The sequence below is a fragment of the Sorex fumeus genome, unplaced genomic scaffold (genome assembly GCF_029834395.1).
Source record: "Sorex fumeus unplaced genomic scaffold, SorFum_2.1 ptg000086l, whole genome shotgun sequence".
Classification (NCBI taxonomy): domain Eukaryota; kingdom Metazoa; phylum Chordata; class Mammalia; order Eulipotyphla; family Soricidae; genus Sorex; species Sorex fumeus.
Genome location: NW_026606143.1, coordinates 32,364,343 through 32,388,115, shown reverse-complemented (window position 1 = coordinate 32,388,115; position 23,773 = coordinate 32,364,343). Strand labels below are relative to the sequence as shown.

Here is a 23,773-nt window from a genome sequence, read left to right as displayed (position 1 = left end):
ATGGTTGTATAGTCTGATACAAACAATATCTCAAACTGACATCAACAACTTAGTTTTGGACCAACTGATTTCATTCTAAATTATAGGAGTCTTGACAGATGCGGGTAGCTGCCAACATGATATCGGAAAAAGCTGTGTTCTCTAATTTAACATTATAATAATTTTAAATGATAGCTTTATTAAGAGAAAACACAGATTTATTTATAGCTAACACTGATGATTTCGAATGGCTTTCAGGGATACATTCTGCTATTCACTGCAGTCCACGTTTGGATGGCTTCAATTGTCTGAATCACTAACAAAACATTCTGGTACAAATTATTTCCTTTTGAATTCAAAGCAATGGACAGACACTACAAAAAGCAGAGTTACAGAAGCAGGCGCAAGAGAGCCGGGACATCAACAATGGCCTATCTTTCTTGAATTTGGGACTAAAGATACTTTGCTTAAAATCTTCTCCTCTCTTGGCCCCCATGGTGAGCAGATTCCGCATTTTCCCTGAGACATAAACTTTTATTTATTTATTTTTTTGCTTTTTGGTCACACCCGACAATGCACAGGGGTTACTCCTGGCTCATGCACTCAGGAATTACTCCTGGCGGTGCTCGGGGGACCATATGGGATCCTGAGAATCGAACCCAGGTTAGCCGCATGCAAGGCAAATGCCCTACCCACTGGGCTATCACTCCAGCCCTGAGACATGAACTTTGAACAGGATTTGCCCTTCAGCTCTAGCTTCTCCTCTCTCTTCTCATGGTGAGGAACTGACTAATCCTGCCATGACTATCACTTCTAAGTAAACAACAATATTAATAGGCACCTCTATCGTTCTGCAGCCCATCAAGAGACCTATATGATTCTCAAAGAGTTGGTAGAGATGCTAGTATTCTTTCCAGATCTAGACACTGAAGCTCGGAGTCTGTGTAAATTATAGAAGATTACCTAGCCAGGAAGTAGCAGAACTACCACTCAGATCCTCAAGCTGCTGACACTAGCCCTGTGTACTCCTGTGCCTAAGTCCTCTCTGCAACCCCTGCCTGCCTCATCCAGTGCCGCCATGGGGATAGCCAAGCAAATCTCAGTCAGCATGTTTCTGCCAAACCACTTACTCCTCTAAGTCATCCAGACACACTGTTTCTCTACAAGTCATGTTTCCCCCTACCACCCAAGCCCAAAACTTCATAGCTAACTAACATTCTGTGTTCCTCACTATCCCTGGCTGATCTGTCGCTGAGACCTAGCATTGATTTTCCTTCAGTGTTGCTTCCACATCTATCCCTTCTTTAATGAGCCTTTTCTGAGCACCTCACTTGTGGCTCTTTTTCCCAGCCTTGCACTTGAACTGTGAAACTTCCCCGACTCCCCAACTCCCATCTCTCTTTTAACTCATTGGTCCCACAAAGCTGCATCAGCTGTTATCTGAAACTGTTGTTTGTTTTTGGGTCACAACTGGTGGTGCTCAGGGATCACTCCTGGTGGGACTTCTAGGTCAATATGGGGTGCCAGGGATTGAACATGGATTAGGTCAAGTGCAAGGTAAGTACCTCATTCTGCTATCCTGTTGCTCCAGTCCTATATCTGAACTTTTCTTTCCCACTCCCTACTTCAAGTTTTCAAATGTTTATTTTTTTATTGTGATGTTGGCAATGGAACACAGGGTATCATACATGTGAGGCACGTGCTCTACTGTTGAGACACCTCCTAGGCCTATTACTTGAATTTATAGACTTGATCATGCCATGTTAGTGTCAACCTTCAATAGTTCCCAGTACCTAATAAATGAATGACACATCCACTCCTCTGAAACTTAATAGAGGTCTGACGTCCATTTCCAGGACAGATTGCCCTGTTTCAGCACAAACCTTCTTCTGCAGCCTGGCTAATCTGGGCTCATCCAATACGCGATGGTCTTACCTATGGTCCCTTGACCTAAGCAAACCTAACTTTAAGAAGCAGAAAAGTAGATCCCCCTATCTATTGGGCACCAAGTCTGCCCTGGGCACCAAGGAGCACCCTAACTGTGACCAGAGTTACTTTTTACCTTTCTGCTGTCATTCAGATAGTCAGTGTTCTTTTACTTTCAAAGCACCCAAAGTCCCAGGAAGGCAGGGCCTGTGTGAAGCCCTACAAAGTCATTCAGCCTTGCACTTGAGCAGTGGGTTCTCTGGTAATTAGTGGTTGGTGACATTGCTGCCAGTCAGTGTGTCTTGCAACACACAGAATATGCACATGAAATTATTAGCTGTGAAATTACAGTGTCGTAATCTCTTTCTAGGCCTATATAGACACACAACCGGTACTTAGTTTCTACAGTGTGAAAGCATGCATAGACTGAGTCCACATTCATCATTGACCCAACATTCCAAACTAGCTAGTGAGACCCAGCCTGGGATTCTGATTTTCCTGGCAGCCACCTTTGCCATCTCCAGGTCCAGAGAAAGTTCAAATCCCAATGTTCTCGCCTGTGTATTCTGGAGAGGGAATGAGAGGATATTTCCCATGCTGTGGGAAATCCCATGTCATCTTCACGGGAATTTGCTGACTGGTCAATTGCATTAAAATGAGGCTCAAGTACTAAATTGCTGTGGTAGAACCAGAAGCCAGTGAGGCTCACTGTGATGATTCTTTCTCATCACAGTAAACTCTGCCCTTTGATGAGTTCCAAAGCTCCAGGAAGCTAGCATTTCTGTTATTGTTGCATCAACCCCAACTGTTGAAGGCTCATGGTTATACTCTCTCACTAGGCTTGCCATAGTTTGACTGGGTGTATAAAATAGTTTCTGGTAACCGGGCAAGTACTTTTGAAATTTACGATCAGAACAATGAGACCTTCACAAGATCAGACCAAAGACTGCAGGAGAGTAATTGTCAAACTGAAATTCTATTAACAAATTCATAAGAAAGAGCACTCAGAGACAAGAGTAAGCCCAGGTAATGAGGATGTTCATGTTGGGCACTCGGGTATCTCTTATAAGCTCTGCCAACTGTCAGACATCTGTTGCTAAATTGAGCAGCCAGTGCAAATGAGACTGGAGCTCTTCCATGTCAAATCCTCCCTGACAGTGGTTGCCAAAGATTAGGGAAGGGGAGGGGACTGGAGAGAGTAGGGTGTGGTTATAAAAGGGCAGCAGGAAGGATCTTAGTGGTGATGGAATCAGTATCTTGGTGGGAGATACACAAAAATACATATATGATAGAATTACACACACACACACTCTAGTAAGTTGGGCAATCTGGTGGACTGTATCATTAGAAGCATGCTGGTTGTGATCTTGTACTACATATAAAAAGTTGTTTTGTTGGAGTTAAAGTAACATGATCACAGTAGTGTCAATGTTCATGATTTTGGTATAAAAGGTTGTGGTACAGAAGTTTCTTGGTTTCATATAGTCCCATTTTTTAGCTTTGTTTCAATCTGCTTAGCCAATAGTTTTGGATCATTTAATCAGACTTGATCCAATGTCATGAAGTGTTCCATGTTTTCCTCAATGTAACTCATGGATTTAGGTCTGATATTGAGGTCTTAAATCCATTTTGATTTGACTTTTGTGCACAGTGTTAGGGATCTGTATTCATTTTTTAGCACTGGACTGACCAGTTTACCCAGCATCAATTGTTGAAGAGGCTTTTCTTATTCCACTTTATATTTTTTGCTCCATTTTCAGGATTACCTGTCCACAGATCTGTGGATCTATCTTTGGACTTTTCAATTCTATTCCACCAGTTTGAGAGTCTATTCTTATTCTGGTACCACACTGCTTTAACTTAAGTATAATTTAAAACTGGAGAAGGCCTTCCATTTTCTTTTTCCTTAGAATTGCTTTGGATATCCTGGGCGTTTTATTATTCCATATGAATTTCAAAAGTATTTGACCAATGTCTTAAAAAAATCTGGGTATTTTTATAGAGGTTGCATTGAATCTGTATAGTGCTTTTAGCAAAATTTTTACTTTGACAATGCCAATTCTTACAATCCATGAACAGGAGGTATTTCCATTTCCTTGTGTGCTATTTTATTTATTTTAGTAGTGTTTTATAGTTTTCTTTGTATAAATATTTATTATCTCATTCTTTCTTTGGATAACCTGGCAGGTTACCAAATGTTACCTGCCCAACATGGTAAACCGGCAAACTCCCCGTGGCGTACCCAATATGACAAATACCAGTAACAATGATGGGTCTCATTCTTCTAATCCTGGAAGAGCCTTGAATATGGCATTTTTTAAAATCTCAGGGCTAGGACGAATAGACGTTACTGGGGTCTGCTCGAGGCAATCGACGAACAACAGGATGATCATGATCGTGAAATATTTCACCTATTTTGTTAAACTTATTCCCAGGTACTTGATTTTCTGAGGCACAATTATGAATGGTGTTGATTTTTAAATTTCTCTATTTTTTCTTTTTGGGCCACACCTGGCAGTTCTCAGGGATTACTCTTGGCTCTGTGCTCAGGGATCACTCCTGGCAGGCTTAGGAGACCCTATGGAGTGCTAGGAATCAAACCTGAGTCAGATATATGCAAGATAATTGCCCTACCTATTATACTATCACTCTAGCCCCTAATTTCTCTTTCTATTGCAGTATTTGTATATAGGAAAGCCATGGCTTTCTGTATGTTGATTTTGTAACCTGTCACTTTTTTGGTCTAGGTAGGTCTATTGTTATTGGGAATTTTCTTGTGGAATCTTTGGGATTTTGTTAGTATCACTTTGTTTACATAAATTGGGAGTTTAATGTACTCCTTTCCAATCTGAATGCCCCTAATATCTTTTTCTTGCTTAATTAATATGGCAAACCCTTTTAATACCATATATAAAAAGTGGTGAGAGTGGGAAACCTTCTCTTATGCCTGATCATAGAGGAAAGGCGTTCAGCTTTTCACCATAGAGTATAATGTTTGCTTTGGGCTTATGATAAATGGCTTTGACTATGTTGAGTAGAGTTCATTTCACCCCCATTTTATTGAGTGTTTTTATTATGAATGAATGGGTGTTGGATTTTGTCGAATGCTTTCTCTGAATATATTGATATGATTATATAATTCTGTATCAAACTAAGAGGCTTCTGTACAACAGAGGAAATGATAGAATAAAAAGACACTCCACAGACTAGGAGAGGATATTTGCCCACCACCCATTAGATAAAAGGTTGATATACAAGATACATAAAGCACTAATAGAACTAAAATACCCAAGTCCATTAAGTCTGGAGTGACTGTACAGTAGGGTGCTTGCCTTGCAAGTGGCTAACTTGGGTTAGATCTCTGGCACCCCATATAATCCACTGAACACTGTCAGGAGTTATCCTTGAGCAAGAAGCCAGTAGGAAGCTCTGAAGACCAGCAGGTGTACCCCAAGCAACAAAAAATATGGGGGAAAGAGATGAACAGAAACCTGCTCAAAGAAGATATATAGATGACCAAAGAAGATATATAGATGACCAAAGGGCATATGAAAAAATGCTGGGAATCATTATCATCAGGTGAATGTAAATCAAAACAACAATGGTTATCACCTCACACCAGTGAGACTGACACACATTACAAAGAACAAAAATAATTAATATTGGCATAGATGTGAGGAAAATGGAAACTCATTCACTGCTGGTGTGGGAAGGTTGATGGTTTAACCTTTTTGGAAAATAGCATGAACACTTCTCAAAAAACTAGGAATGGAGCTTCCATATGACCCAGAAATTCCACTTCTGTGCATCTACCATGAGGATGCAAAACTGAATTTAGATAAGATATCTGCAAGCCTGTGTCCATACTCTTTACAATAGCCCAAATCTGGAAAAGACCTGAGGATTCAAGATCAGATAACTGGATAAAGAAACTGTGATTCATGGTATATGTATGTACACACATATGTATCACATATATACGTATGTATATTATATATACTTCTTGGCTGTAAGAAAAAAACGAAATCATGAAATTTGCTGCCACACGGATAGATCTGGGGAGTATCATGCTAAGTGAAGTTAGAAAGGGACAGATAGAGAATGATCTCTCTTATGTGTGGGATAAGAAGAAATAGAATAGGGGAATAACAAATACTCAAAGGCAACAGACACTCAGAACCTGTCTTTAGTAGGAAGCATACCAGGGACCCTGAGAGAATGGTGGAGGAAGTGCATGCTTGGGTGGAGGGTGTGGTGATAGACTAGTTTATTATAAAATCCTACTAATAATTAAAAACAGTTGTATTTTAGGCATCTAAAATGAAAATAAATAAAAAGTTATATACCTTCACTATCACCAAAGGGTCAAAGATCCTCCACCATCACTGTCCCTGTTTTCTTTTTCTTTTATTGTCTTGTTTTTCATTTTCGGGCTATACTCAGTGATGTTCAGAGCTTATTCCTGTCTCAGTGCTCAGACAGCACTCCTGATAGTGCTTGGGGGACCATATAAGGTGCCAAATCCTGATCAAATCCAGGTAGGCCATGTGCAAGGCCAACACCCTACCAACAGTAATATCACTCTGGCCCTATATTTCTAGTTTTCTGTTTTTAAATTTTCATTTAGATATATGATAGTACCGACAATAATGCATTATACCTGTGGTGATGCTATACCATGCCACCACCAACGTGCCAGGACTCACCCACCATTATCCCAAAGTCCCTTCCTCAGTAATCCCTGAGCATCCTTAGATCAGGTTTATTGACTCCGCTCACAGGAAACCCAGTAGAGTACATGGATTCCTGCGTTATTCCTCACAACTGTAAATGAATCTACAATTCTTTCAAGGTAGTAGATGTGATTTCAAAAAGCAAAATCCCAAATGTGGCCTTCCCAGAGACCGCTAACTTATGAATGTGATAGGAACAGATACAAGAGACAAGGTTTAAAACCAGTTTAGTCCCTGAATCTGGAGTTCTGAAAAGGGCTGTCATCCAAGACCAATTAACAGTGGACTCAATCAGAATTATACTGCCTCCCCCTAAAGCAGTGAGTCCCCACACTTGTTTACCCCTGGAGCCTTTAGGATCCTTGCCATATTTGTATGGTGGTACCGTGACCTTGGGAAAACTTACTTATGCTACTGAAAGTGGCAATTAGCACACTAATGCTCATTTTAGACTCAGTGTCAAGCCAGTGAGCAGGAACTGGGCCGTTCTGCATTTTCACCTACGCACCCCCCCCCCACCCTTTTTCACATGGAATGCAGAGTTCACTGAAAAATATGAGGTTAGATGAGAAGGCTCTCTTCTACAAAAAGTTTATTTTTCATTTCTCTTCCTTGCAAGGAACTTCTTGGGCAGGAAGAGTGAAAAAGCTCAGGTACTCTACTCTAATGTGGTAATGGCCATGGCATGGTTTCTTTACAAAACGGCAATGCTGGGAACCAACGGAGAACCGCTGGTCTTGCATTCAGCAGGTTCTGTGAGTTCTGGTTGGGCTGCTGCTCCAAGGGACCAGCCCAGCCCTGCGGTTCTTTGAAAATTCTGCAAAGAGAAGCAAGAACGCTGTCCTTACTCACCGATATCATTGCTGCGGTCCGAGAGCTCCTTATCCAGGATGCCGGCTAGCGAACTGCCCACCAAGTCAATCTTTGGACCGTCACCCCTACGTTAAAAAACACAATTCCAGGCATTTAAAAATGGGTGTGTAGTTCTTATCATTTATTTTGTCAGCTATCCCGCTGCACACGCATTAAGGAGTGTGCTGGGCATAGGGCGGGTGGCACTGCTGCCTGCCGGCCAGCCAACCACATGGGCCTTGATGCAGTGGCCAACAGGCAGGCTGCCCCCTAGCCGGCAGGCATTTGAAAAGATGGCTATTTTAATAACAACTGCTCAGCAAGGCACTTTCAGTCCCCTCCCCCCGTCTGGTCCACCAGGTATGACATGGGGGCTGTCCAGCCGTCCTCCGCTCCACCAGCAAATGAGAATGGGGAGCTTCCCTTTTAAGGAACAAGTCATTTAGCCAACACTGCTTGTCAAAGGTCGGCTACTTTTAACCTTGACAAAAAAGCGTTGCTGGCGTGTGGTTGAGGCATCAGCCAGGCCGTTGACAGGCAGGAGGTGTCGAGTTGAGATCTGGCAGTGAGGTGTGGGTCTGTAAAATTAGATGGCTCTTGGGTGAGTGCCCTAAGCCCAGCAGGACACAAATGACTTCCCAGTGTAGCAGGGCTCAGAGGAACCCTTGGGAGGTAGGACCCCTAGACGATGAGAGAAAGAATCCGCTCCCCCACAAAGAGAGGTTCCTCCAAATTCCTCCTCAAAGCAACTCTCTGTGGTGGTGGCAGGGACGAGCCCTGAGTTTCGAAGGGCTGTGACGGCGAAGAACTAGGAAAAGATCCCGTCCCTAAAGAGAGGGAAAAGCCAAGCAGCTGTTCCTAGGAAAGCATCAGGAACTTGCAGCTCCCAGCTGTGCCCAGTGCCTGGGCAGGACCGGGTGTCCTCACAGAGCCTTTGGGGTGTTGAGGGGGGCCAAGCCAGGCAGCTGCGGACTCAGGAGAGGCTCGTGTTCTGGATGGGAGAAAGGGGCAGACAGCACCATGGGGCCAGCCGGCCCAGGCTGGGGAAGCCATGGACTCAGATGAGTGTGAAGAGAGGGGGAGGCCGGGTGAGTGCCCGTGTCTGAGGGCGGCTCCAGGGGCCCAGGTCAGAGGCAAAGGGAGAGAAAATGTGATGGGGTTGGTGGAGGGGAGAAACCACAATGTGGCCTGGGGTCTCCAAGCCAAAGCTTGAGGTCCCCCCGAGCAGTGAGTGGAGGATTGTAGGTAAGGGATTGTAGGTAAGAGTCGTCCCTGTGTGCTGGGCTGAGAACCCCATGGAGGGGGCAGAGGGTAAGACGGAGCCACAGGAGCCTGGAGGTCAGGAAGAGGGGGATGGGTCCACTATGGGCAGGGAGTTTGCACTCCGGGACAGGAGGAGGTGGTGGCCTCAGCACAATATGGGTCTCCCTGAGAGACGGGCCCCCTGAGCTCCAAGACTGGCTCTGGGCCTCATGCGCCCCCGCCACACTGCCCGACTTCTGTCTAAAGGAAAGAAACAGGGCCCAGAGCGATAGTACAGTGGGGAGACGATTTGCCTTATATGCCGCTGATCCAGGTTCGATCCCCGGCATCCCATATGGGCCCCTCACCACCGCTAGCGGGTGACTTCTGAGTGCAGAGCCAGGAGTCGTCCCTGAGAATCGCATGGTGTGGCCCCCAAAGGAAAAACAAACAGTCCATGTGTGTGTATGGGGGGGGGGGCTCCCAGCCTGTAGGCTACCCAGACTCGGTGACAGGCTCCCAAATGCGGATTAGTGCCTGAGAAGGACCAGGTCCTGGTAAGGTCAAGTGGCTTGAAGCCTTATTTCTTCCCTCTTCCCAACTTCCTAAGGTTGTGGGGGGCCCCTTCCCTTCACTGCCCTCTAACAAGCTCAGGCCCCGCAGGGCAGACGCTCTCGGGCAGATCCCGAGCCAGCAGGCGCGGCCAGGCTGAGTCAACTAAGTTCAAAACATCATGTTGGCAGAGCCCCGGCACCCGCTCATTTCAATGCAACCCTCTGAATGACACGTTCTGGAAATGCAGTGTCGAGAGCAGCACTGTCATTCTTGAAAGTTCTCGAGGGCCCTTAATATTCGGATTTGGCATCCACTAAGCCTGAACGATTTGCTGCGCTCATCCTCCCAGCTGCCAAACAGGACTCTGGAGAGACGGCGGCCAGACAGTCCTGTCCTTTTTGGGTTCACACCAAGGACCAAAGCTTCTGAGAACACATGTTCTGTCCGGGGACGGAGGTCAAACAGGCAGCAAAGGTCCAGTTAATGCCACTGGGCCTTTTATTCTCTAGTTTTTGCCAAGGGAGAGGACAGTATGAGGTGACAGCCTGGTGGGAAGTTGGGGAGAAAATTCAGACGGAGAAGGAGCTTTACACATCAGTGAATCACCTGTGTCCCAGGACAACCCAGCAGCTCCTGGACATGTGTTCCATTCGTGCACTTGGTGACTAGAAATCCTGCAGCTGCCGTTTCCCTCTCTGACTTGGCAGCTGGAAGCTTCCAGTCAAACGTGAGCGTATCTTGAGGGACTAGACAGAAGCCTTCTGGACATTTTAGTGCTCATCTAATCTTGGGCTTTATTATTTGCCTACCCTTAATTTCCTTATATTGTCTCTTTCAAGTATTTAATCTGGAGGAGAGAGTCCCTCAAGCAGTGCGCAGCGGCCCAAGGTCAGTCCCAGAGATACCCTGCCCGACTGTATAGGCTGGGGGTTCAATGCGCAGCCTGGCAGTGCAGTTCTGCTTGGGCCCAGTGGGGCTGCCTGTCGCCAGAGCTACTAGCAGTGCTTGGGGGATCATGCAGAGCTGGGGGAATCAACCTGAGGCCTCAGTATGTCAGACATGCACTGCAGCCCTCTGTGCTATCTCCCCAAGCCCAACTATTAGATTCTGCACATGCAGTTTTGAAAGTTACCTCCAATCCTCTGTGGAATGGTGCAGGGCAAAAAGAAGTAATGTTTAAAAACCAACTGTGTATCAATAGTGTTTAGAACAATCCTACGCTTTAAACCAGTTCTGAGGATTGATGCTGGAGATATCACATTTCACCGCAAAATTGTTGCAGCCTGTTTTTCCCCAATACTATTAGCACATTAAAAAATAGCTTCACATAATCTTCCCTTCTCCCCCCCCCAAAACCTACAGTATAAAATATAAGTTTATTATGTGGTGAAATAGGATAGCCTGAAACACCATACTGAGTGTGATGCATCAATGGGTGTAACACAGTAACCTGTAACACAGAAGAACGTAACTGGATGCTTTCATGAGCAAGGTAACAGTAGGATACTTGATGGTTTTTTATGAACTTATCAAAATAATTATAACTGATCTATTACCTTAAAGACAAATATTTAGGTTACAGTGCCAAGGGACAAAGGCAGAAGAAATTACACACTGCAACACAAACGCACACATACACTTCAGGTATGTTAGGAACAGAAATTTTAGAAAATCTGAAAGAATATTTACAGTGGTCCTTTCTAGATAGTCTGCTGGGTGATTTCCAGCACTCATCTTTGCTAGAACATAGTAGGAACTCAAAAACCACTTGTGTAATGAATGAATATCTATCCTTTTCTGAAATGGAAATACATTTATCTATTGGTATGATAAGTGCCATTTTCCCAAAACACATAATTGGATGGTATTCAGTATGATCACACATATATACAACCAATGAAATCCAAACCAAATTATGTACATAGGGAAATAGAAAAGAAAGGGCTTAAGAGGTTAATTAATAGTAGCTGTCTCAAGGATAAGAAAAAGGAGGGGCTGAAGCATTAGTACAGTGGGTAGGCCATTTGCCTTGCACGTGGCCAACCTGGGTTTGAACCCTGGCATCCCCTATGGTCCCCTGAACACTGACAGGAGTAATTCCTGAGTGCTGAGCCAGAAGTCACCCCTTAGCAATGCCAGATGTGATCCCCCAAAAGTCAAAAAAGCAAACAAACAAGTAAGGCAAAAGGAAACTTGTCTTTCCTTTCTTAAAATTAAATTTTTGCAAAGGTTCATTTTTAATTTGTTTTTTTTTCTGGGAGGGGAACACCCAGAGACACCAGTGCTCAGGGGACCATAGGGAGTGCTGGGGACTGGGCCAGGGTCAGCTGCAGGCAATGCAAGTGCCCTATTTGCTGTATTCACTCTCTGGCCCCACAAAGGCTCACTTTTAATAATAGGGAATCTTGGCTTTTTCCTCTCTGGAGAAGTTTCTGTTCTCTCGAGTGTCTCTTACTCCCTCTTGTCCTAAGTAAATTTCTTTAAACAAAACTTTCTTCAGGGGGCCAGAGCAATAGCACAGCGGGTAAGGCATTTGCCTTTCATGCGACTGACCTGGGTTCAATTCCCAGTACTCCATATCGTCCCCTGAGCACCGCCAGGGGTAATTCCTGAGTGCAGAGCCAGGAGTAACTCATGTGTGTCGTATGACCCAAAAACCCCCAAAAAAACCCCAAAACCAAAAAAAAAAACCCAAAACCCCTCACCTTTCTTCAAAAAATAACAGGGAGGGGGCTGGAACGATAGTACAGTGAGTAGGGCATTTGCCTTGCACATGGACAACCCAGGTTTGATCCCTAGCATCATATATTGTTCCCCGAGCACTGCCAGGAGTAATTCCTGAGTGCAGAGCCAGGAGTAACCCCTGAGTATTTCTGGGTATGACCCAAAAAGCCAAAAAAAAGTGCGAAAGAGAAAAAAATTTTTTCAAAAAATAACAGGGATTCTTAAAATTCAGGCATTTTTTGTTCTCTTTCCATGTTTTCTTTCCTTTCTCCCCAGCAGTATCAACAAGGTGAACAATGTAGCATAACCTGACCCTTATTCATCAACTCCTTCAAGAAAACGCCAGGTGTATGTTTGAACTCCTAATAAACAGAGAAAACAAACAGACGTATGTTTTCAAAGCAAAATAAACTTTTAGACTGTAACACCAATTAGTGGATATCATAAAGGAAGAGGGGTAAAAGGGGTTCATTGCAGGAATTGGACTTTAAGTGGAGACTTTAATGAAATCAAGGTTAACTTAAATAGGTGCTACAATGGTTGCTGGGAAACAAATGTGGATTTTTAATGATGCATACCTGCAACTTACATAAGGGTTTATAATGCAGTGATATCATTATTATTATTTCTGATTTTTGGGCAATATAAATACTATACTGCGCATTAACCGATTATACCACTGGAGCTACCTTTTGGGCCATGGCCAGTAATGCTCAGGGCTTACTCACGGCTCTGTGCTCAGGGATTAACCTGGGCAGGGCTTTGGGGACAAAATGGGGTGCTGGGAATCAAATTCAGGTCAGCCACATGCAAGGCAAACTCCCTACCCACTGTACTATGGCTACGAACCAATGCAATGCTATGCAATGCTATTTTTTTAATGTCTCTTTTGCAGACCACAATACCCAAAAGGAGAGAGAGAACAAAAGGGAATGCCCTGCCACAGAAGCAGGGTGGGATGGGGGGATGGGGGTGGGAGGGATACTGGGATCCATGGTGGTGGAAAATGGGCACTGGTGGAGGGATGGGTATTTGATCATTGTATAATCGAAACCCAAGCACAAAAATTTGTAAGTCTACAACTGTACCTCATGGTGTTTCACTAATAAAAATTAATAAAAAAAAATTCCCCAAACATGTGTCCATGAGGTTGCCTGCTATAACTCACATGGGAATTAGCATGTGGTGAAGGTGGAGTTATGAACCTTACACCGAGAGGTCCAGGCTCCAAGAGACCACCCTGAAGTAGCAACAGGAAGTTCCCATCATTGAGTGACGACCCCTCTCCAGGTGTCAAAGTACGAGTTTCCTTTCTGACATAAAGGAGATGGATTGGATCCCCCACCCCTCCAACGGAGAACCCTGATCCCTCATGCCAAGAGCCAGACACCAGCTTTCAGCTGATTATCATCTCTCCAGGGCCAGAAGAAAGCCTATTTTGAAAACACAGTAGGTGTAGTTTAAAAAAGGTTCTGATCCTTCCAAGTAGGGAAGCTGCAGCTGGTGTTTTGACAGTGTTCAGACTGTGGGTGTGGAAGCGTTTTACAATGTCTATTTGTAAATGCCTTTCACTGTATTTATAGACTCTTACAACAATGCTAATGAATTTGAGTCCTAAAAAATACCAGCGTTTCTGAAATTCTCAAAGCAAGTGGTTGGGGCTGGTGACACCCAATGAGCCTAGAGCCCTCCAAGGTCCCTGTTTTCCTCTGGTCCGCCCAACACATGGGTACCATTTTGGCAAAAACGTTACTAAATTCAATGAAAGAGGGGAGAATCATACTTCTGTAATTTACTAATGTGGGTATTTCTGTTTGGTGAGTTTTCATGTGCAAAGCTGTTAAACCAAATGAGAAAATAGAAAAAAGCAGGTATATCGCTATATAGCCAAAGGTTTTAAAATCCACACAGCTCTCTCTCTTCTTTATTTTTAGAAATTTTTGCTATGGAAACTGAGAGCAGGTGATCTGGAGGCCAGGGATGTGGCTCAGTGATAGAGCACTTACCTTGGGTTTGATCACCAGCACCACAAACCAAACAATCGACCAACCAAAGATAACTCACATGAACTGCAGAGGCAACAAACAGCTAGAAGTCTCCTTGTTTTTTTTTTTTTTTACTGGACAGGGCACCTATGTGGCAAAGCAGGGATTGAGTTGTCTGAGGACACTTGTGTGTGTGCACAGAACTCGTGATTCCACAGATTTGGCAGCAGCAGTCACCATTTGCGTACTGCCAACAGGGTGTCAGGTTCTGGGAGAGCCCTTTTCATACATCATCACAACCACTCCTTGAGGTCTCTACTCATGTCAGATACAGAGCCAAGCCTCTCACAGCCCTCTGCAGTAAAGAGCCTGCCCTGTTCTAGAGGGTTCCTTTCAGGGACCACCTCAGCTACAAAGAGCCCTTGTGCTGATCTTTCCAGGGCAACCTGCACCCCATGATATAAAAGACTTGCAACACAGGCAATTCAGCCCTCAAAGTTCCCAGTGGGGTCAGTGGAGGCCTTGGTGACCCAATATTGCAATTTGACTTCCTCTGTCCAGCAGTGCTCCTTCTCCCTTCCCGGGGCAAAGAACTCTCAAACTGATTTTGCACATCCAATGCAACTTCATGGAGGCCCCAAACTACAATGCCCTTATTTTCATGATACATTAGGAAACCGAGGCTCAGTGACACTAAGATACTTGCTGAGAGAAAGCCCTATGAGCATTAGTGTGTGTTCACTCTAGAAGTAGCATGGGATCAATTCAGGGTCTGGAGTTGAACCTATTAATATTATAACCACAGTCCATGCTCCCACCCACTTCTCAAGGCTGGGTCCCATAGGCTGCAATGATTCATGGAGAAAGTCAGGTAGCCTTTGTCATCATAATTCACCACCACTGGGAACTTCACTTCTGCTTCCACATTAAAGAGTAGTATCAATGTAATAATAAAGGTTGTATGGAGTCATAAAAGACCACAAATAGTCAAAGCCATACTGAAAAATAAGAAATTAGGAGATATTTTATTACTTAATTTGGAACTGCATTATAAAGCTATAAAGATCAAAACTGCATGGTACTGGAATAAAGATAGACCCTCTGATCGATGGGTCAGAATAGTATGCCCTATGACAAAACCCCATATATGGGCAGTTAATTTTTGATAACAGAGCTGAAAACATAAGATGGAGTAAAGATAGCCTCTTCAACAAATTGTGCTGGGAAAATTAGATAACAGCATGTAAGAAATTAAAAGTGGGTTCAGATCTTACACTACACACAAAAATAAACTCAAGGTGAATCAAAGACCTTAGATCCAACCAGAAACTATAAAGTACATTGACAAAAATATAGTCAGAACGGGCTGAAGCGATAGCACAGTGGTAGGGCATTTGCCTTGTGCACAGCCAGCCTGGCCAAGCCGTGTTTGATTCCTCTACCCCTCTTGGAGAACCTGGCAAGCTACCAATAGTATCTTGCCCGCACGGCAAAGCCTGGCAAGCTACCCTTGACGTATTCAATATGCCAAACACAGTAATAACAAGTCTCACAATGGAGATGTTACTAGGCCCACTTGAGCAAATCAATGAACAATGGGAGGACAGTGTTTTGGGCTGGAGCGATAGCACAGCAGATAGGGCGTTTGCCTTGCATACAGCCAACATGGCCGGCCCGAGTTTGATTCCTCTGCCCCTCTTGGAGAGCCCGGCAAGGTACTGAGAGTATCTCACTTACATGGCAAAGCCTGGCAAGCTACCCATGAACTATTTGATATGCCAAACACAGTAACAACAAAGTCTCACAATGGAGATGTTACTGGGCCTGCTTGAGAAAATCGATGAACAAGAGGAGGACAGAGACGGTTGATAGTGACATAGTCAGAACACTTCAAGATTTGCATCTTAAAGATGCCTTCAATGATCTGATACCACTGGCAAAGGCAACACAATCAAAAATAAAAAAATGGTACTACATAAAATTAAAGTGCTTCTGCACGGCAAAAGAAACAAGGGCTAAAACTAAATGACAGCCAACCAAATAGAAAAAATATTTGCATTCAACACATCAGATAAAGGTTTGACATCCGGGATATAGTCACAAAAATCAACAACAAAATTCAAAAACCTTATCAAAAAGTGAGGACAGAAAATGAACAGACACGTCTCAGAGGAAGACAAGTGGATGGCCAGTAGACATATGAAAAAAAATGCTCCGCATCACTTATCATGAGAGAAATCCAAATTAAGATGACAATGAGATACCATCTCACACCAGCAAGAATGGTACATATCAAAAATAGTAGGAACAATATGTGTTGGCAAGGATGTGGTGAAAACAGAACTCTCAACAACTTCTGGTGGGAATGTTGTCTGGTACAATTTTCCATACTGTGGGAAACAGTATGGAGAGTCGTCAGTAAACTTAGAATTGAATTGCCATTTGACCCATCAATTCCACTTTTGGGCATCTATCCCCAGGGCACAAAAACACTCAACAGGACATATGCACATCATTATTCATTGCTGCACTCAGTACAATAGCTAAGCCAAGGAATTAACCTAGGTGTCCAATGACAGATGACTGGTTTATGAAGATGTGGTATAGATACACAATGGAGTACTATGCAACTGCAAGGAATGATGAAATAATGAAATTTGCTGCAATGTAGGTGAAACCGGAAGATATGTTGAGTGAAATAAGCCAGAAGAAGACAAATACAGGCTGATCTCACTTATCTGTGGTATATAGAATACTGGATGAGGAAATGTACTGTAGAGAAAGGGAATGCCTATATCACCCTTGACCCCAGTGTTTAGAGAGGCAAAGGACAGCAAATGAAAGAAATCAAGGCAGGAATAAGAAGGAACAAGAAGTAATGAATGAACAGTAGCTAAGGCTTCAGTTATACTGGTGATATGATTGGGTGGTATAGCCACATGTCCAAAACAGACTCAACAACACTGAAAATATGAGATCTACGCATCAACCACTGAAACCTTATAATGTTCGGGTCAAACTGACAGGCGGGGAAAGGTTGGAAGTTTGGGTGGGGAGGGAATATGGAAATGTTGATGGAGGGAAGTTGACACTGGTAGTGGGATTGGTGCTGAAATATTATATGCCTAAAACTCAAATCATAGTTCATTACCAAAAGGGAAAAAAACAGTACTAATTTAGAGAAAGCACATACCCAATTCACCCAGAAAGGCATACTGTTTCCAAACTGATCCCACCTGAGATGGACGGTGTGTAGAAATAGCATGTGGGAGCTGTACCATGCACATCCTTTGAGACTATGAGTTTTGATAAGTGGCAAGGCCTAATTTAGTCCAATTGGGACAGCCAGGCCAGGACATATGCCAGGAAAAGGTGTTGAAGCACTCAGGAAACAAGCAAGCAAATAAATGAACAACAGGCCATTGTCCAAGGTCAAGTGTGCTTGGAGGATGAGGTCAAGGAAAGGGATATGCTTCCCTACTCTCCTGGCTGTTCTTTTCCTAACATCAGGCTCCAAAGATGAATGCTGAGTAGCCATGACCCAAGCCCAGCCCCAACTTACTAGGGTACAATGCTCCCAGATGCACAGCTCATGTGCATTGTAGAACTGAAACTGGATGAAGGCCAGCTACTGGCCAGTCCTAGCTTTGTCCACTGCAATGAGTAAAATGGCACAAGTAAAAATGAGAATTTACATAAGCATATTCTATGTATACTGCCACATAATTATTTCAGATTTCCTGACAATTGTTTTGTTAAAAAAAAAAGTAAGGTGCTGGAGCCATAGTGACAGTACAGTGAGTAGGGCACTTGCTTTGCACACAGCCTACCCAAGTTCAATCTCTGGAGCCCCACACGGTCTCCCAAGCCCACCAGGAGCGATTCTTGAGCACAAAGCCAGGAATCAGCCCTGGAGCCTTGAGTACCAAACCCAGAAAAAAACAGGGGTATGGCTAGGGGGGGATGGGGGGATGGGAGGTGGGAGGGATACTGGGACCGGTGGTGGTGAAAAATGGGCACTGGTGGAGGGATGGGGGTACTTGATCATTGTATAACTGAAGCCCAAGCACAAAAATTTGTAAGTCTACAACTGTACCTCATGGTGTTTCACTAATAAAAATTTTAAAAAATAAATAAAAGCACATGTAGCAATAGGCAAAAAAAGGTGCAACCATTATGTGAAGTCTTAAAAAAGGTTATCAACCACTTTTGGGGGCTGAAAAAAACAGGTGTGAAGAATATAGCATGGTGATAATTATGCAGTGAGATATGGTATGCTCCTAGAGCTTTGCTTTTCCTCTCTCAAATAACTACCAGAGGACACTGCCTTTTGTGAAGGTAATGGCCATGAAGCCAGCCTGGCCCGAGAGACACCCATCTGGAAATGACAATGCAGTCCACCAGCCACCAACTTCCATTTAGTGGAAGGGCAGGAGGAGCCTTCGCCCTCTCCCCCAACTGGTATTTGCATATCAATCCTAACTTCCCACACAGTGGTTCACAGCATCCAAGAGTTCCAGGCACCTGTGACCTGCAAACTTCCAATTTCAGTGTGAGAGGTCGCATGCACGAGATTCTGGACACAGGATGGAGATTGGTTTCGGGGTGAATCTCTCCTTGCACTGCAGTTTTGCTTAGAAGAGCACAAAAAAGCATGCTGGTAGAGATATGCTGGAATGTGATGGCACACTACCACTCCCCCTAAGTCCCTAGCTGATTTCTGTTCTCGGTGCAGGCCAGGCCCCACCATCCCACAAGGCCCCAGTATGATGACCCCACAGCCCTTTTGTGTGTACCCACAGTCTGGCCTTCCCAAAGTGCTAGCTGTTATAAAGGCATAGAGCCCAAGTTTGGGAGAAGTTGGTGAGCTATTGCTCAGAGAAAGAAAATTCAGAGCATGAGCTGGAGGTAAAAAGCCTTACGTGAATCCACTTGGACAGTGCATATGACTACCGTGAACTGTTCTGGGTCTGACTCTGGTCATGGCCAGCAGGAAAATCAGTGCTACCCAGACAGGGCTGAGGTGTCATCTTATTGCTACTACTGATTCTCACAGCAGTGAATAAAATTCATTGTAGGTGTGGGTGAGAAGAAGCAGAGAGAGGAACTTCAAGTTGCAAGTGAAATGAAGTCATCCCCAATAATGCAAATGTCCCTATCGGATTTTCTCCTGTCCCCATTGTGGTTCCCATGCATGATAAATCAAGTAGCCCCCTTCAATTCCTGACCTACCTCAAAGTCTTAATGTCTCCAGACTCTGTCTTCTTCTAGGGAGGCAACTAGAACATCCATTCCCTAGAGATTTCTTCATGTGCCACCTGAAGGTACCCACTTCTTCACCCCTTGAGGCAACAAAGCAGGACCCACTTGTCACCATGTGGGAACCCCTCTCCCACCCAAGGATGCCCATGGAGCTCTCTCAAGGAGGGCAGGAGCAGCAGGCCCAGTGGGCTGAGAAGCAAACGAGGATCTGGGGGAACTGCTTGTGGAACTGTGCACCTGGGCGAGGCCGACCTTACAGTGTCATTTTACAGAGAGAACCTGTGACCAGGAGTTGAAGAACGCTATCCAAGTCACAGGGTAGGTTGAGAGGTGGGGTTCTGAACCTGGGGTGGCTGACTTCGAGCTCAAGTGAGTAGTGGGTAGGGACCACAAAAGACCTGGTTACCATAGTTTACTACTTCCCAAAAGAGGCCAAATATAAGGCACTTGATGGATATCTGAAAAAAATGAACGTACACAGGAACCACGCACACACCTACACACATACGCACATGCACTCCTCTCTCATCATGAAACCCACATCTAGAATTCATTTCACATAGGTAGGTTTCTCATCAGACATGCTTAGCTATCTGCCCTTTCACTTTTCAACTGTCCCCAAGCCTGTTACTGGCTCCTCCCAAGCACTCTAACAGAAACTGCTAAACCCGGTTCATCAAGGGCTGACTAGAGTCTGAAGCCCAAGGGTGCCCTTTGGTTCCTGTGGTGTCCACCATGCTGGAGGCCCTCCTGGCACATTCAGTCAGTCAACAGCCTTGGAAACTTGCTGGACATGCAAAAATTTTGGCCTGAATTACAAACTGGGGAGAGTAGTGATCGAGGTTCGAATCAGTCTCCCAAGTGATTGCAGAGTATATTCACATATGAGAAGACAGAATTGGTCCAAATTCCCTTCTAGATATTTCCTGCTTCCATGGCATCATACTCCTCCACCGTTTACAGTGGTTCCTAGTCCCCCAATACACTTCAATAATGACCCTGTTGTCTCCATAATCTCCCTGAGTAATTACAGCCATGCCAGGCTTGCAATTGCTATTCTGAGTCAATGACACCCACCTCTGTGAATTCCAGCCAAGACTTCCTTCCACAATTCTCCAAGACATGTCTTGGTCCTGACTTGTAGAAAGAAAGGGAAACACTCAAAAAGCACACAACACATCACTAGGAACCTTTGCAAAGAAATATGGGAAACGTGAATACTCCAAATTCAAAGTGAGGGCCTGACCACCCAAGCATGCTTTGACTATCTTCTCTTCTTTAAAGAAAAATCAATTAGTTCATATCTAATAAGAACAAGAGAGGTTTTCTGCTTTTTTCTTTTATAAAAGGGTCTTTTGAGGACTGGAATGATGGGACAGTGGGTAGGAAGTTTTCCTTTCAAAGAGCCACCCTGGGTTCTATCTCCAGCACCCCGTAGGGTCACCTGGCACTGCCAGGAGTGATCCTTGAATGAAGAGCCAGAGTAAGTCCTGAGCACCACTAGGTGTGGCCCCCAACCCAATAAATAAATACTTCCATAAATAAATAAATAAATAAATAAATAGGGCCTTTCTAGCTGTGCTCAGGATCTCAGAGCCAGTCTCAACAGTATTTGGTCCAGTTATTGGGATCTAAGGATGGGTTCAGATCCAGTGGTACTCAGAGCCCATCAGTGTTACACTTGGCAGTACTTGGGAGGCCATGCAGTGCCACGGATCCAATTCAGGATCTTGTGACTGCGAAACATGTGCTCTAGTCCTAGAGTCGTCCACCTGATCCCAAGAACATTTTTATTTAAGTTTTTGGAGGGTTGGTGGTCTTGAGGGTCAGACACCTCATGGAGCAATCGGGACCAAAAAAGCTTATTTCCTGCAAAGTTGTAGCTGGAGGATGGTCTGGAACATCAGAGATGCCGCACAAATGGAAAGAAAACTCCAGCTTGAGTAAGTGAGTGTTAAGAGAGATCATTGTCCTTCGCCAAGACACACTTAGTTAATGTTTGGCATCCACATGTTTACTTCATCTCTGCCTCAAGCTAAAATGGCTCAGAGCTCCAGTCTCTGACCACTGTCCAGAGGCTGGTTCCTCTGGAGTGCAGGGTGCCAACCTCATTAAAGGGAAATGTCTCTAGCTCCATAGCCTCTCCTCACTGGATCCTGTGCTCCCAATCTCTGTGGAGTCTATGTAGATGAGGTCCCTGATGTGAAAAGTAATAGGTGATCCCCAAGTTTGGCTGAGATGAGAGGTTTCTGGGTCTCCTGCTCACAAACCAATGTCAAAGATGCAATAGTTCACATTCTCCTTGGAGGCACTGCCTCCCACACAAGCTCCCCCAACTTAAGTCCTTGGACAGTACTCTCTAGTAAACAACTCCCCCATATCTGGACCTTCTTCCTGAGTGACCCCTATACTACCCAGACTTCTGAACCTTTCTTCTCCCTGACTGCCACTAATGCCAGAACCCAGTGACCTCTACCTGGGAGGAGAGTGGATGCTGGAACACCAGTCTTGCCTGCCATCTCCCTGATCGATGACACTGTGGGAGGCAGCTCTGCCCTGACCATCATCACCCAGTTCCATCATCCACACTCAGGGCACCTCCTGCCCACTTCTCCTTTGCAGAAGCTGGGAGCCCCAGCTTCTCCCATCTGACCTTCATTGTCTAGACACCTGGTCTTTGACTCCTCCACCCCTGCTCCCAACTCCATCCTCACTCCACTCACACCTTTGACTTTATTTCTTGCTGTCCCAGAAGTGCTGTCTACCAAGCAAGGCTCTTGACCCCAATCCTGGCCCCACCATGCTGGTCACCTGTCCCGTCATCTCTGAGAGCATGAGCTGCCCTGTGCTTAGGCAAGAAATGGTAAAAGCTTTCCCAAAACTCAAAATGAAGCTTTTGCTCCAGTTTCCCTAGGTCCTGCCCCAGCTTTTAGGAAGAAGAAAGAATAATTATGGACTAGAGAGACAGAACAGGCAGTAACACACTTGCTTGCATGCAGCTGACCCTGGTTCAAATCTCAGGCACCAAAAATGGTACCCTGATCACTGCCACAGATCATTCTTGAGCACGGAGACAGAAATAGTTTGTGAGTCCCAATAAGCATGTCCCCATCCACCAAGAGAAAAATTATTACATGAATTCTATCCCAGCACTGCATGGCTCTCCTGAGCACTGCTTGGTATAGCCTTGGGAGCTCCCAAACACCAATGGGGTGACCCTGGTGGCCTTCAGCACCTCATGGTTCAAGTGATACTACATGGCTGAACCTGGGCATTGAACTGTCTGGCCTAGTGGGCTGAGTGTCATTATGCCTAGCCCTAGGACCCTGGAGCACTGCTCTGGACACCCCCCTACCCCAAACAAAATAACTTTGTCTACAAAAAAGAAAAATTACTTGGGTATCTGTATAGGAGGGTGAACCAAACTGCTCCAATGTAGCCAGCCTGCCTCAGTGGCTTTCCTTCCCCTTGAGGGCACATGCTAACCTCAGACCCCTGACTCACTCCACCTGATACACAACTGACCAGAGCTCAAGGAAGTTCTGCGCTATTGTGTGTGTCCCTGGATTTTCCTTTTCAATTTCTTGACTTTTGAGAGGGCCTCCCAAGTAGTGCAGGAGGACTCAGGGGTTCTTGGACACTAGCAATTCTTGACCAGTCGGACCAGCTGGTCAGTGCAAGGGCTTGAGAATGTGATGGTGCTCAGGTCCTACAGTGCCAAGTATACTAAGGTCTCCCTAGTGGTGCCAGAGGCCTCCAAGGCTGTATTCAGCATTGCTTCGGGGACCATATGGCTTTGAACCTGGGTAGGGTGCATGCTAGGAATTTCCCTAACCATTGTGCTATCCCTTGGTCCCATCACTGTTACTGTCCTCCCGTTGTTCATCGATTTGCTCGAGCGGGCCCAGTAATGTCTCCATTTTGAGACTTGTTGTTACTGTGTTTGGCATATCGAATACATCATGGGTAGCTAGCCAGGCTTTGCTGTGCAGGCGAGATACTCTGAGTAGCTTGCCAGGCTCTCGAGAGGGACGAAGGAATCGAACCTGGCTCGGCCGGGCTGGCTGCGTACTAGGCAAACACCCTACTGCTGTGCTATCGCTCCAGTCCCTGGTCCCATATATATTTTTAATTTTAATTTTATTTCTATCTATGTTGTTCACAATATGTATTTACATTTACTATTTGAACACCAATCTTATGATCATTATACCTTCCCACTATCTTATTTCCATCCCGAAACCCAAACTCTGCCCTCAAAGCAGAACCAAAATAATTTTGTACTGCTTGTTATGAATAATCCACTAAAACTGAGACAAAAAAGGTTTCTTAGAGGAAAGTGTTGAAGATTGTTGAATTTCACCCAGGAGTCATTAAACCCTTCTCTAAGAAATTAGTAACATGTTAAAGGTTGAACCCTGTGTGCTTATGTGTGTGTGTGTGTGTGTGTGTGTATGTGTGTGTGTAAATATATTTTCCCCTAAGAAGATTGGTTGACTTCTACTTTAAACCCCA

General features: G+C 44.7%; 1 protein-coding gene across 3 annotated transcripts in view; it reads right to left on the bottom strand.

Annotated features, from left to right (window-relative positions):
• Positions 1-23,773, bottom strand: part of SH3KBP1 (SH3 domain containing kinase binding protein 1) — a 388,497-nt gene that overhangs the window by 28,744 nt on the left and 335,980 nt on the right. For all 3 annotated transcript variants that reach the window (XM_056131073.1, XM_056131074.1, XM_056131075.1), the window contains one exon: positions 7,491-7,576. In XM_056131073.1, the coding sequence (XP_055987048.1) occupies positions 7,491-7,576 (86 nt within the window). The remainder of the gene's footprint in view (positions 1-7,490; positions 7,577-23,773) is intronic.